The 15166-nt window shown below is 36.2% G+C and overlaps 1 protein-coding gene across 2 annotated transcripts in view; it reads left to right on the plus strand.

Moving 5' to 3' along the window:
* The first annotated feature begins 2816 nt into the window (after positions 1-2816).
* Emc2 (ER membrane protein complex subunit 2) overlaps positions 2817-15166 on the plus strand; it is a 43987-nt gene continuing 31637 nt past the window's right edge. Inside the window, exons 1-4 of one of the 2 annotated variants that reach the window (XM_076835922.2) lie at positions 2817-2887; positions 12754-12867; positions 13355-13419; positions 13983-14068. In XM_076835922.2, the coding sequence (XP_076692037.1) occupies positions 2848-2887; positions 12754-12867; positions 13355-13419; positions 13983-14068 (305 nt within the window). In that variant the 5' untranslated portion in view covers positions 2817-2847. Of the gene's footprint in view, positions 2888-12740; positions 12868-13354; positions 13420-13982; positions 14069-15166 lie in introns of both variants that reach the window. The other variant, XM_076835923.2, reaches the window with a different exon arrangement.

The raw sequence follows: 15166 nt of genomic DNA on the forward strand, positions 1-15166 counted from the left end.
TATGCCACATACTATGGTAAAAAGTTGGGAGATATAAAAATGAATTGATATGGTCCCTGCATTGGTTGAATTTATAATTTTTTAGAAAAGCATCAGATACAAAAAGAAAACATCTTATTTTTAACAAAATGGAGTTCATGTGTGTACTATCATGAAATATTATCCTTAATATCCACTAGTAGAAGCCATCATTTATTTTATCTACTTCATTCATTCATTCAAGAAATATTTACTATGCATGCACTAGGTATTTTTCTAGGCTTTATGCTGCAAGATTAAAATGACAAAGTTGGCCTAGTGTTAAGTGTCGTAATGATTACAGGTTATTAACTAGGGACTATTTTTTACTGAATGGTCAATAAAGGTTTCTCTGAGTAGATAGGAATGGCTAAAGGAAGATGATCACTTAAAGCTCTGGAGAAGAATATATAGGAAAAGGGAACAGCTAGGAAAATGCCAGACCCAAGGCAGATAGGAGCTAAGCAAGTTTGAGGAATTGCAAATAGGTGAGCATAGCTGGCAACTAGTGAAGAGAGATGGAACAGTAGGTGAGATAGGGAGGTATTTGCAAGCCAGATTGAATAAGAACCTATAAATCATAGTAAAGCTTTTGGAACACATTTTTGATTGCCATAAGGAGCCATCTGAGGACTTTAAACATACAGGTGTTGTACACAAAACAGATTTTACATAGCGAGAATGAAACAAAAGTTGGTTATGAGATATCAGTCATTCAGGCAGGAGACAGATGGCTGTGACTTGGATTAAGCTGGAAGCTAGTGGAGATCAAAAGAGGTAGATGATTTGGGGAATGTTTTGGAAATTAAATATACAATGTGCTGATAGCATGAATATGGAGAGGATAGTAAAAAAGGGAATCAAGGATAACTCCTGTAACTTTAGCTTGTACAACTAGATGGTTTTATCTGTGATGAGGAAAAGCAAGGTGTGAGTGCTAGAGACAGCAGCAGCAACCTAGAGTTCTACTTGCATATTAGCTGTTCATCTAAGTGAATATGTCAAGCAAATAGAACTGGGCTTGGGTATGAGTTATGAATTTAGGGGTCATCACAATATAATAGTAGTTATGGAAACAAGACTTTAGTTGCAATAATTCTTTTAATTTGGACAACAACTTAAGGTTGTTAACTTTTTATACATTCTTGACTTTTTACATATGAGTGTCTCTGATGCTCAGAGGTACTGGCTGAAAGCCACCCAACTGTTAACTGGTAAGGTCTGGGTTCAAATGTGAGTCGTTGTTCTCCCCATTACACCAGATCATTTTATTGGAACATTAGGAGAATGTGAATCTTTGAGGGGAGTATATTTTAATTTTTGAATGAAGGACTTTTTAAAAGTCTACTTAGTCTGGAGAGAATGAAGCTCATTCAGAATCTAAGTCCATAAATTCACTAGTCTTTTCTGTCCTTATGTGACTTCTTTGTGGCAGATGGCATTGATTGTTCTTTTTTTCCTTCCAAACAAAAAGCAACCTGAGGTTGCCAGGGACTGGGTATGAGGAAATGTAGGTTAAAGGGTACAAACTTTTGGTTATAAGATGAATACTTCTGGGACCTAATGAACAGTATAATGACTATAGTTAATAACACTGTATAGTAAACTTGAAATTTGTTAACAGAATAGATACTAAGTATTCTCACCCCACCCCCACACACATTCACACATATGCAAACACACACAGTAACCATGGGAGGTAAATGATGTATTCATCTGATTGTGAATCATTTAAAAATGTATATTTATATCAAACCATCCATCATCTTATACCTTAAACATACACAAGTTTTAATTTGTCAACTATATTTCAATAAAGCTGGTAAAAATAAACTCTTACTCTCTAAGCTTGTGGGATAGAAGTCCTTTTTTCTTCTTTCCTTCTCAAATCGTGACTGCATCTTATTCATTAACCCCTAACTATGGCTGTTTTGCAGGAATTTTTAAGTCTTCTTTTCTCACTTTAATCCCCCGCTAAAATTTAATATTCTTATTGTTTAAAATACTAAATATATGCTTTGGACCCTCTAATTTCTTGCAATCCAGACATTTCTCCTTAGCTCAAGAATAGGTCCAAAGGTTCCTGAAGGCGGCTTCAAAAGAGGGTTCCCCCTCGCAGTAAACAGGTGGAGCAAAGTTTAGGAGCTGTGAAAGTCTCACTTGTGCCTTCATTCATTATTTACAAGCACCAACACATTGGCTGCTTAAGGAGATTCATAACTAGAGTGGCGGCAGACAGGCATAATTCCATGCAATGTGGTCGGTAGGAGAGCATTCATGTGAACATTAAGCATAAAGGGCGAGTGTCCCACTTAGCCTTTTAAAGAGATTTAATAAAATTTTTGGAGTATTTCTGTTTAGTTCAACCTTAAAAAATAAATGGGAAGCGAATACCATTAGGGAAAGAAAAAGGTTGGGGACAGAGGAGGTTATTTGGGTAGAACACTGCAACCAGTCCTGAAGTACTGACTGGGGACTATGAAGATAATGAATAAGCCCATGTATTAAAAAAAAAAACAAAGTGGGCACCACCGATAAAAATGATAAAAATCTAGGGTCAATAAGACACCTCACCCCAAATCTGTTCCGACGACAGGCCGGCCGCCTCAGGTTCCGCAGGCTCCTGACGCACCGCGCACGGCCTGGCTAACTCCGCCCCCTTCTTCCAAAAGCCCTTCCGTAGAATTGCGTGCACGTGCGCGGCGGACGCCACCCACTCCGCTTTCTCGGCCAATGAGAAATGGCTTCGTAATTCACTACCGCCCGGTTGCAGGTCACGTGACTGCGTCTGCCCGCCCTCTTACCCCGCTGCCTCTAGGTTCTAGGAAGATGGCGAAGGTCTCAGAGCTTTACGATGTCACTTGGGAAGGTAATTTCGGGCGGGGCGGGCACAAAACGACCCAAAGCTCTGGGGGAATCGTTTGGAAGCACCCACTACGCTCGGACAGGTGTGTTCTCCGGTCTTTGTTTGGCACCGGAGCTCTGACTGGGCGGGCAAAGCTGAGGAAGAGGTTGAGGCTGACCCTTTCCTTGGCCCGGCCACTGACTCTGGCATTCCCTACTGCTCGTTTAAAGAATGACTGACCTCCCTACCTCCGCTCCAGTCCAGCGGCCCGGCGCAGCTTCCATTTATGAGGCCGGAGCGACTTGGAGTTAAGGATGTCACACTTTTCCTGTGGTTCCTGGGCGGCGTGGAAGGGGCGGGAGAGTGGATTGTTGAAGCTTCTTTGAAGCCAAGAAGTACAGGGTCTGTAAGGCCTTGTGTTGTCAAGTGTTTGGAAGTCTTTCAAGTCTGTGCAGAAAAAGTGTGTAGAAGACCGGTGAACAAATTGTTATTTTTTCAAAACCGGGTTTTTAATTTCTATGCTTTTAATTCTCTGTCCCACTCTCCCCTCAAATCACTTTTACACACTCCATACCATTTTGTACCTATTCCCTACCAGTAAATCCTATTCTAAAGGGGAAAATAACTGTTAACTCTTGGACAGGTGATCACGTGTGGCATTCTTGTGTCTCATCCTTGGTTGATTTAGGGCAGAGTGTTTTTAAATCCCCAAACAGCCAAACATTGAATCCATTCTGCAAGAAAGATCCCCCCGCCCATTTTAGAAACTTTCGTGGGAGACCTGCTTAAGAAACTTCAATTTCATTAAAGCATGAAGTTTATGTTATTGAAATTCACATTGCCAGCCTTTAACATAGTTCAGTAGATTTCAGTAGCTAGTTTGTTCAATGAATGCCTTTGTGGGATGCTTAAATAATGGCCTAATGACATGTGGACTGAAAATTATATTTACTGTTTGATCATGAATAAATTTCTAAGTATTATGATGTTGCAGACATGTAAGGGAAAAGACAATTTCTTTACACTTACAGTACATTCAATAATATAGATAATATATTGGTTTTGTGGCTTGTGGCACATGAATATTTCTGCTGGTACTGAAGGAATGCATTATATTAAACAGAAGTCTTAAATGCTTAGTGTTAGATCTTGCATATTTCAAGTAAGACAGTCCCTACTTCATAGAATCACAGTCTAATGGAGAAGACAAACCTGTGAATAACTTTAAAAGACTTGTCAGGTTATATCCTTTCAGCCAGATGGGAAATATGTGACTGTTTTCTTTAATATTTTTAAAAAGTTTTTCAAATGTTTCATAATTTTTCAAAAGTGATATTTTAAGGTATGTTTAGTATAGCTCATTCTTAGCTCTGTTAGACTTTATAATTTCTCAGAATTCTTCTCAGAAGTCCCGTACTACAGAGAGCCCTCCTTAACCTCACCCCCTTCCCCATCCCTCTATCAAAATTTAGAAAAAAAAAAAAAAAAAAAGAAAGAAAGAATAAAGAAAAAAATCAAAACTTGCCCCTGGATCATGTGTTTTCATCCCATTGAAATACTTATCCAGTTAAGTTTTAAAATTTTATCTCTCCTAGAATGAAAGTAACCAGTCTAGTTTTGTTCACTGTCATGTCATTAGAGTTGGAAATTTGGGAGGAACTCTGATTGTTTATTGACTGAATGAATTATTAATGGGATTAATGATAAACATTAACAGATTGTCCCAAAATATAACTAAGAATAATTTTTTTAGTGTTGGATATATTTCTTTAGTATCTTAGGTCAACTTAGGCAACTCAACTAATAGTATATGGTTTGTTCACTTGTTCAGTGAAGGTTTAGACTTTTTCAGAATTAAAACTGTTTTAAGGGAATTTTAAGAAATTAGTTTTCTAGATTTTTATTTCAGAGACTCAGAATAACAGATTTTTTTAGGATGTATGAGGTCAATGAAAGGTCTCAGAGAGATTTGGAGGGGAGTAGTGTCAGAGGTGTGTCCTTAGGAATTCCATTGAATAACATCATGAATTGGTTAGTTGAAAGAATAATGTAATTCTTGTAATAGGATAATTTATTACCTGTCTAGTAGTTCTAGCACTTTCCAAGTCTCTAACAAACTGTACAGAGATATAGGATTTATGGCTTATTAATTCAGCCACTTCAAAGCATCTGTTACATAAAGAAATTTATTGATTGGAACTTTGGATGTGGGAAAGAGAATTTAGAGTTGTAATAAAGTTGTCAAATTTCTTGAGACAATATTGTTAAGCAGGATGTAGACAGGATACCTAGCACAGTTGCCTGACATGTAATAGACACTAAATGAATATTTGTTGAAAAAATTTTTAATATTATGTTTAAGAGAATTTCACTTGTTCATGCTCACTGTTCCTGCTTCATCTTTTTTTGTTCATTCTCTCAGTAACCACAATTTGGTTTCCACCCCATATCTCTTCTCTAAGGTCTCTAAGAAAATCTAATGTCAACTCAAATGTTTGTGTTTTATACATCTGTACTACATTTGCTAGTGTAGATCACTCTATGAAAAGTTCATAACTTTCTTTTTTCCTCCATGCTTTCTTAATAACATTCCTCCAGGTTCTTTTCTTACTTTTCACATCTTTCCTCTACTGAGTTCCTTACATCCACTTGCTTCTTTTTTTTCCCCTGATTCCTCAGTGATTCCTTCTGTAGCCCTCTTTTTAATATGTCATGTCATTAGGTTGGTTATTAAACTTGAGATCTGTAGATTCTTGATCTGTGCAGGCATGTTATATGGTCTGTAAACTTCATGAACGTACGTGCAAAATTAAGATTATGTGTGCATATTTTTGGGAAAATATGATTCAGAGATCTCATCAGTTTTGAAGACCTCTAAAATGGGTAAAATGTCTTCGGTCTGCAATCTTGTCAACACCCAGGTGTAAATATCAGCCTGTAATATGCTAAAAAACATACTAATTAAACATATAGTTGAATGCTTTTTATCAAGCACTGTTACAGTTATTGAGGATACAGTGCTGAACAAGACAGGCAAGTTCCCAGAGTTCATAGAATATATCCTGAAGTTTAATTTTTAAATGAAGATTCGTATTCACAGTTATCTTAGGGCATATCTTCTGGATGTTTTGTGATAATACTTAAAATTAACTTCTCCTCCCCCTCCTACATACAGCTTCTAACACCTGCATTTTCACTACTTCTTATTTTTTGCATTTTTCCTAGAAAAATTAATAGCACCATTTATCTTTCCCTCTTCATAATATAACTCTTGCTCGTTATTTGAGATATAGACCCGCTCTTTGAAATTATGTTTTAAAAAAGCATATCCCCTTTCATACAACAGTGCTATTTGCACAATCTACAAGAAATAAATTTTAGAAAACAACTCTTTCAAATATGTTCATACATATATATATGTGTATAAGTTGAAATTAGAACTTCACTTGAAAAGTATTAGCATGAACATTCCATTCTGTTCTATTCATTCTGTCTTATTCCCTCCCCCACAAATGCTGCAAGAAGTACCCTAAATTGATTTCATATTCCACTGCTGGGTTGAAATATAGATTTTGAAAAACTCTTTTGCTGAGTTCTCTGTACATGAAAATAAAATAATTCTTCCTTTTTTCAAATCAGGTGACTCGTTCTTTCAGAATGGGTCTTTTCAACATCCTGTGACTACTCCAATTAAACAAATTCATAGGACTACGGATAATTTAAAATTTATTATCTCCCAGGTATCTTACGGAGTATGATGTTTCGTGTAAATGAATCTGTATTACTTGGGAATATATAATTAAGTGAAGTATAGAAAATATAGGATTGGAGTAAGGAGTTTTGAATTAAGAGTCATCAGAGTAAGTAGCAGGCGTGTTTTTCCATCTTTCAGAGGCTAGTTGTCTTACCACAGTGACACCTAGTCCTCATGGAAGGAATAAGCAGAATAATCCTAGTCACTCTCATAACCTTTGGTCTTTAGATGACCCCACATGGTTTACACAGTTAATTGTTCAGGTAAGCAGTGAGCCGTTTACTTTACACACATATAATAAAACCACCTTAATTTTGAGGTGCTTACCTCTTGGTGGGGGTACTTAGGGTAAAATAAAAAGTTTAACCCACCCTTGAGTAAAGAGTGCTAGAAAAGCCTTTATAGAATTCTAGCCAGTGGCTGAAACAGTTATCAGTTGTTTTTCCTTAAAATCGAAGTAACTAAAATTTTGCAGCATTTTACGTTTTGTAAAATGCCCTACATAAATTACTTAATATTAAAGTCTTAAACTTCAGGGCCAAGCAGATGAGGAAAATGTGTGAAATTTGTGAAAGATAGTATTGGTGCCTATGTGCCTATGAAGAATTGGTGAGTGCATGCCCTCCCAACTATAATAAAAAATCAGCTTATAAACAAACAAAAAGCCTCAGTCAATTGTATTATCTAAGCAACAATGTAAGAGATCCAGGTTTTACTTTATGTAAAAGTTTCATCAGAAATTTGTAGGACAGGCTTGTGATCCTTTGTATTTTATAGCTGAGGTGTTAGAAATGTCAGCTGGTAGGTCCAAGATCACCTTGCTGATGCACATCAATGGCAGAGTTGGAATTTAAATAGTGGTTGTTTAACTGTAGATCTTTTCCCCTTTCTGCTAGTTATTACTCTCAGATGTTGGCATATTTTTTCCCTGGAAAGTACTAGATAGTGAATACTAGTGGTTTTTTTGTGTGCCACATGGTTTGTCTTTACTGTCCCTCTGTGATTGTAATACACAAACAACCATGGATATTATCTGAATGAAGAGGGCTCTATAGGTTCTGATAAAACTACAAAGCATGTGGCTATAGATTTTGGCCCTGGGGCTATAGTTTATTGACCCCTGTTTAAATCTCCTGATCTAAATGCAATGTGAAGAGCAAACTCAGAGATGGTGGAATTATAAAAAAGACTAAGCATTTGCTGCTATAGAATGTGCCCTTGTCTTAGGGAGAAGCTCTAAAACCTCTTCGTTCAAAAACCAAAAGAGAATTAGTAGTGTACATGAAAATAGGAAAGGATATAGAAGGTAAAATATTAATAGTAGCTAAAAGTTTTTGAGCACATGCTATACTAAATATGTTACTCAGTGCTCACTACAATAATCATATGATGCCATTATTATATTTTTATCTCCATTTTTTAGATGAGAACTGTTGACTGGCAAAGTTATTAACTCAGCTCATATCACACAGCTACAAAGTGGCAGAGCTGGAATTTGAACCTAAGCATTTTGAGTATAGCATTTCTATTCTTAACCACTGTCTACTACTGCCACTACATGGGTAGAAGAGAAAACGAAAGAAAGAAAATAACACAAAAAATGAAAATATTGAACCATTTGGGTGTTTTTATTGTTTACAGTTTTTCTGTTAGCTTGTGAGCTTTTTAATCGGGTTTCATTTTTATGTTTCTAGCATATGTCATAAAAATAACAATGCATTTCTGAATGATGAGTGAAAATCATAGGGATATATCAATAGATATATCAACTTATTGCATATCAGAAGGGAATGTCTTAGAAATTAGGTTGTCTGATAATTTATCTTGACTATAAACAAATTAGTGGAGCTGGATGCAAAATCCAAGACTGACAAGTGTGATCTTGACACTTTTCTGCTGTTCATTTTTATGTGAAATTAGTTTTCCTGTGATTTTAAAGTGAGGTGTGGCATTCAGTAAAGTTTTTATTCTCAGAAAGCTTCCTTTTCTTTTCTTTCTTTTTTTTTTCTTTTTTGGTGTAGTATTCTTGCTTTCTGAGTTTTTTTTTTGGGGGGGGGGCGGGGTGGCTTCCTATTGATCTTGGGCTGCTGAATTTTGATTTCACTTTCCTTTGTTTTGAATCCTGTCCTAAAAATGAGGCCTGACCAGTCAGGACTAACTACCTGTCAGAGGACCACCTGCTCCAGATAGTTCAGTCCTTCTTGCCATTGTCTATTTGCACTCAGCTGGGATTGGCAAGAGCAGAGCCCTTCTTGTTTCAGATGTTCTTCACATAATAGTTCTTAGTGCTTTGCAGTGAACATGTATTGGCTCTTTGGGAGTTCTCCTGTTTTGGAATTTATCAGCTTGCCACTTATTGCTTCCTGTAGCATTCTTCTGTGTTGATGTTGGTACATGTAGATCTTGTAGCTATTGATAGTGCCATTGTAGCTGCCATCATCTTTCCAGAGTCTTTCTAATTTGAAGAAAAAAATACTTCACATAATTTGTACTATTTTTCTCCATTTTCTATATCTGATGCCATTGCTTAATTGTTGCGTATCGTTTAGATCACTTCATTGATTTGGAAGGAGCTAATGCTTAATGAGTTCACACTGTGTTCCAGATTTTTCAGAGCAACCCAGTGTATAATAGCTGGCTCCAATGTATTGGGAGACTAAAGAACTGAGGCAGTCAGATCCAAGATTGCACAAAGTGAAGTTTATTGGAGGACTAATTGACAGAAACACCATCCTGAATGGCAGTAAAACCATGTGCATACTCACAATTTGGGTCAGAGGTCAGGGACTTTGAAAGAAGATAAGAGAAAAAAGCTGGAATGTACCTGTTTTATCTTAAGCTAATATCAAGAATATCAGGCACATACCTGGAACCAATGATGACAGGGTCCATGTCAGTAAAGCTCAACATACCACTCTATTGGTTTCATTTATTTATAGCATGCTGGAAAACTATGTGGGGGGAAAACAGACCAGGGTTAATCAGAGGCAATCATGACAGTTGACTCAAGGTGGCTGCAGTCATGTCAATCTGAATCTCTACAGATACTTTGCTAAGAACTTTATATATACACACATACACACAAATACACATCCCTGAGTTTTAGGTGTATTATCTCCATAAGTGTGGAAATTTAAATATATTTTCATTAAGTTGGATGAGGTCATTTAAGAGATAAGAGTTTTTATTCAAACCAATTTCACTAATCATACATTTTCCATGATTAGTTTCTTTGAACTTTTTACTACTTTCCAGTAGATCTTCTGGTTGGTTTGCTTGCTTGCTTGCCTGCACCACAGTGATTTTTGTAGCATACAGCTCTAATCATGTTGTTTTTCTTTTGCTCAGAAATTTTCAACTAAGAACCTAATTCATTACTTCTTACCTTCTTATTTCCTGTATTTTCAATCCCGGGGACCCAAATCCCTAAACTTTCACGATTTTGGGGGGTGAGGGGTTTGGGTCCCTGGGATTGAATTCAGGGACACTCAACCCCTGAGCCACATCCTCATCCCTATTTTGTATTTTATTTTGAGACAAGATCTTACTGAGTTGCTTTAGCACCTCACTTTTGCTGAGGCTGGCTTTGAACTTGCGATCCTCCTGCCTCTCAGCTTCCTGAGCTGCTGGGATTACAGGTGTGTAGCACCATGCCCAGCTTCAGGAGGTGGGTTTTTTTTTTTTTTTTTTTTTTTTTTTTGTAGTTGTAGATGGACATTATGCCTTTATTTTGTTTGTTTTTATGTGGTGCTGAGGATCAAACACAGTGCCCCACCACTGAGCCACTGCCCCAGCCCTTCAGGAGTTCTTTTTTCTTCTTCTTTTTTATTTAGAAACAGGGTCTCCCTGAGTTGCTTAGTGCCTTGCTGTTGCTGAGGGTGGCTTTGAACTCACAATCCTACTGCCTCTGGAGCTGCTGGGATTATAGGCATGCACCGCCACGCCCAGCTAGGCCCTCCTCCTCCTCCTCCTCCTCCTCCTCCCCCTCCTCTTCCCCCTCCTCTTCCCCCTCCTCTTCCTCTTCCCTTTGTGTTTTTAGTATTTTTCAGTTTTAGTTGGACACAATGTATTTATTTCATTTTTCTGTGTTGCCGAAGTACCTCATGCATGCTAGGTGAGCATTCTACCACTGAGCCACAGTCCCAGCCCCAGGAATTCTTAATAAGAAAATTTACTTTATTTGCCTTATGAACTCCTTTTTGACCTTTAAAACTTAGTTCAAGATCATTTCTGTGCAGAATAAAATATAAACCGATTTATATGTTTCAGAAGAAGAAATTAACTGTATATCACTCTTTCATGATTTGTCATGATTTTACCAATTCTGGGGCCATTTTTTAAAATTAAATTCATTTTGTGATAAATTCTCTTTTTATGATATAGAGCTCCATTGTACTGTTCATTTAACTCATCTGTTCAACAATATTCAATTCAACTATTTAAATCTGTCTAGCATGTATATCTATAGAAGGAAGAAGGTGATAACTTCAAAGTGTAGAATATATGTAAGATTTTCAGATAGTAATAAGAAAGCATGTATGTGATGAATTGGATGGTTGATTTAAACTATGTGTTTTACTCATTTCAGATTACTGTAACAAATATATCATAGACTGGACATCCTAAACAAAAAATATTGATTCCACATAGTTCTCAAGGCTAGGAAATTTGAGAAGCAGGTGCTCGAAGAGCCAGTGTTTAGTAAGGGTAGGAAGCCTACTTCTCCTCACCTAATGTAGAGGAAAGAGAAAAGATACAGTCTCTAACACCTTTTTTAAATTTATTTTTGAGTTGTAGTTTGACACAATACCTTTACTTTATTATTTTTATGTAGTGCTGAGGATCAAACTCAGGGCCTTGCAAGTGCTAGGCAAGCACTCTGCTACAGAGCCACAACCCCAGCCCTGTCTCTTACTCTTTTTAAAGGCACTGATAAACTCCCCCAAAGCGCCACCTCCTAATATCATCACATTGGGCATTAAGAATTGAGAGGAGGCACATTCAGTCCTTAATATTGTGGGGGAAAAAAAGGGACTAGATAAGATAGCTTGTGTGTGTGTGTGTGTGTGTGTGTGTGTGTGTATTTCTATTATTATTAGTTCTTAGTCTGTTTTGAGCTGCTATGACAATAACCCAGACTTTTTTTTTTAATGAATGGGAAGTTTATTTGACTTACAGTTCTGGAGACTAGAAGTCCAGGATCTAGGTCTGCATCTACCAGAGGCCTTGCTTGTGTTATTCCATAGCAGTAGGACAAAACAATGTGCAGAAGAGTAGGGAGCTGAAACTCATACTGTCATCAGAAACCAACTCTTGTGATAAATAACCCATTCCTGTGATAATGACATAGTCCATTCATTAGGTAGAGCCCTCATGACTTAATCACTTCTTTAATGGTTCCTCCTCTCAACATGGTTGCTTTGGGGATTATATTTCCAACACATAAACTTTGGAAGATACATTCACATCATAGCAATGCTGTTCTTTGAAACTTGCAGAATTCCCTGTTGTATTATAATATGCAAAGTTGTTCTGTTGATTTTTATTTTTGTCAGTGCTTTTGGCTTTATTTTACATTATTTGTATTATTCCTCATTTAAAATAACAAAAGATTTCCTTTACTTTTACTTCCTTACATGGCACTGTAACATTAAGGAAATTTATGTTGAATATTCCTTCATTGCTGAGAGTCTAATATAATAATTATAATGAAATTTTTATATTCCTGGATCAGTGAGTAAACTTCAAAATACCTTGAGTATTTAAAAATTTCTATAGATAATTGTATTTTTCTGGAAGAATAATCCCTGACTTTTATCAAACTCTGAAAGGTCTGTGACTCCCCCAAAAGTTAAGACACACTGTTGCTTCAAGGAAAAAGCATCTGTGTAGCAGATTCATGCCATTCATTACTTTTAAAGATAGATCACTTCTGAAGCTTTTTCATTCTTCTAAATGATCTATTCAATTTATGTACTACTTTATCAACTTGGAGATATGGTAGACTTCTACATTAATATGAGTTTATTTTCTTTACACAAATAGTAGATTTCATTTTTTCAGTTATTTTTATGTCTATCATTTGTGTGTATATATATATATATAATACGAAAAAATAACTAGCTTATGTTTTCAGAAATGCGAGATAAAATGAGGAAATGGAGAGAAGAAAACTCAAGAAATAGTGAGCAAATTGTGGAAGTTGGAGAAGAGTTAATTAATGAATATGCTTCTAAGCTTGGAGATGATAGTAAGTTCTTCTGTTAATTTATTACATTCAGACTCAGCACATTTCATTTATGGTTTTTCTCTCTTTTTTTAACCTGTCTTATGTATTTTCTACTGGTCAGATCACTCTTACCTGTGACTTTTTGTTTCATAAAATTTAATACTTTATTTTTTTAAGAAAAAAAATAATTGCTAGTAGAAGTGAGGCTATCAAATAGGCATTTTTATTTTAAAGCTTACAAGCCACCAGATGTCTTGCCAAAATGTATTTCATGAAGAATCTTAGAATAGTAAAAGTATTTAATATTGGATTTTTTTTTTACCTCATAAGATATCAAAATATTTTATATACCTGAAAGGATGCTTTCTTTCCTTATTATTCTGGAAATAATAAATCAATTTTCAATTATAAGTTATATTCTCTAAAGTATCACAAACTAAAGAATACATTAATTTATGTCTAGCAGATTTTTATTTTAAACTGTTCATACCCCTCTTCATTTATCTAGTTTGGATCATATATGAACAGGTGATGATTGCAGCCCTAGACTATGGTCGAGATGACTTGGCATTGGTAGGTATTTAATTATTGTTTTTTGGACTGGGGATTGAACCCAGGGGTACTTAACTGCTGAGCAACATACCTGGACCTTTTTATTTTATCTTTTGAAAGAAGGTCTCACTAAGTTGCTTAGAGCCTCACTAAGAATCTGAGGCTGGCCTTGAACTTGCAATCCTCCTGCATCAGTCTCCTGAGTTGCTGGAATTATAGGTGTGAGCCCCCATGCCTGGCCTATTTTATATTTAATTTGCTTTATATGTATATAAGTGATTAAGACTTGGTACATGGCTTGTATTGAATATTTTCTGTAATTAGTATTGACTATTTATCTTAACAGTTAGTTGAGGGCTGGGGTTGTAGCTCAGAGGTAGAGTGCTTGCCTACCACATAAAGGCCCTGAGTTTAGTCTCTAGCATCCATTTTTAAATACAAAACAAAAGAACAGAAAAGTTAAGTGGCACTAACGAGAAATTTTCAGACATAGTAAAAACTATGTAAACCATTCCTTGTAACCCATTTAATATATATAAGATAATTACTACTGTTCAAGTCTTTTTTACCAACTATTTTTTCAGTTTTGTCTTCAGGAGTTAAGAAGACAGTTCCCTGGGAGTCATAGAGTCAAACGATTAACAGGCATGAGATTTGAAGCCATGGAAAGGTAACCAAATCTTGTGAACAATGTGATTCCATTTAAAAATGGCAAAATGGAGATTGTGTTAGGTTCTCTCATGCTCATGGCACATCATTCATTGCACGAGGTCTTTTGCTGTCGAGTTCTAGAATAGTGTCAAAGTGTTTCTCATCACAAATCCTGTCAGTTACTCCCAGGAAATGGGTATTGTAACCCATTTACCATCTCTGACCTTCTGAAATTAGATCATGCTTTGGAGTAAGAGCTGGCTTCAAAGTCTTGTTTCAGTATTTCCTAGCTTTGACTTGACAAATTATTTAACTTTTTAAATTCTTTTCAAATTCATGCCTCTAAAATACAGATATTGCCAATTTGTAAAGGTTGTTTTGAGAAATATACATACCACATACATGCACAGACCCAAACACATACACACTCAAAGCAATGAAAGACACTATTATTATCTAGATTAGAAACACATACACACATTCAAAGCAAATGAATGACACTATTATCTAGATTGGAGTTATAACCTTTTTAAAAAACAGAATTCTGTTTCTAAGTGTACTCTTAACCTAGTAATGGAAAAGAGAAAAAAAAAATGGTCCTTTTTTTTTTTCCTGTGCTAATTGGGATTGAACTCAGGGTCACTCAACCACTGAGCCACATCCCCAGCCCTATTTTGTATTTTATTTAGAGACAAGGTCTCACTGAGTTGCTCAGTGCTCGGGGTTGCTGAGGCTGGCTTTGAACTCATGAGCCTCCTCCCTTGGCTTCCCAAACCACTGGGATTACAAGCATGCACCACCATGACTGGCTGAAATAGTCTGTTTTAATTGAAGCGTTGTCTATTGCTCCCTCTTCAATGATAACTTTAGAAGCACATCTGTAGGTACTCCAGGAGAATTACGAGTTCATTATATCTATAATGTAATGAATGATGGAGTTGCTATTTGGGACTGAAGCTAGAGGTACAGGCAGGTACCAGATTGTGTGGGACTTCATATATCCTACTAAGAAATTTCAACTGAGAGTAACAGGAAACCATTATAGGAATTTAAGGAAAGAATAACAGTTGGATTTGTCTGTAAGAACATTGTAATATGGGTGTGTAGTGAGTAATTT

This window comes from Callospermophilus lateralis, chromosome 16 (assembly GCF_048772815.1).
Source record: "Callospermophilus lateralis isolate mCalLat2 chromosome 16, mCalLat2.hap1, whole genome shotgun sequence".
Lineage (NCBI taxonomy): Eukaryota > Metazoa > Chordata > Mammalia > Rodentia > Sciuridae > Callospermophilus > Callospermophilus lateralis.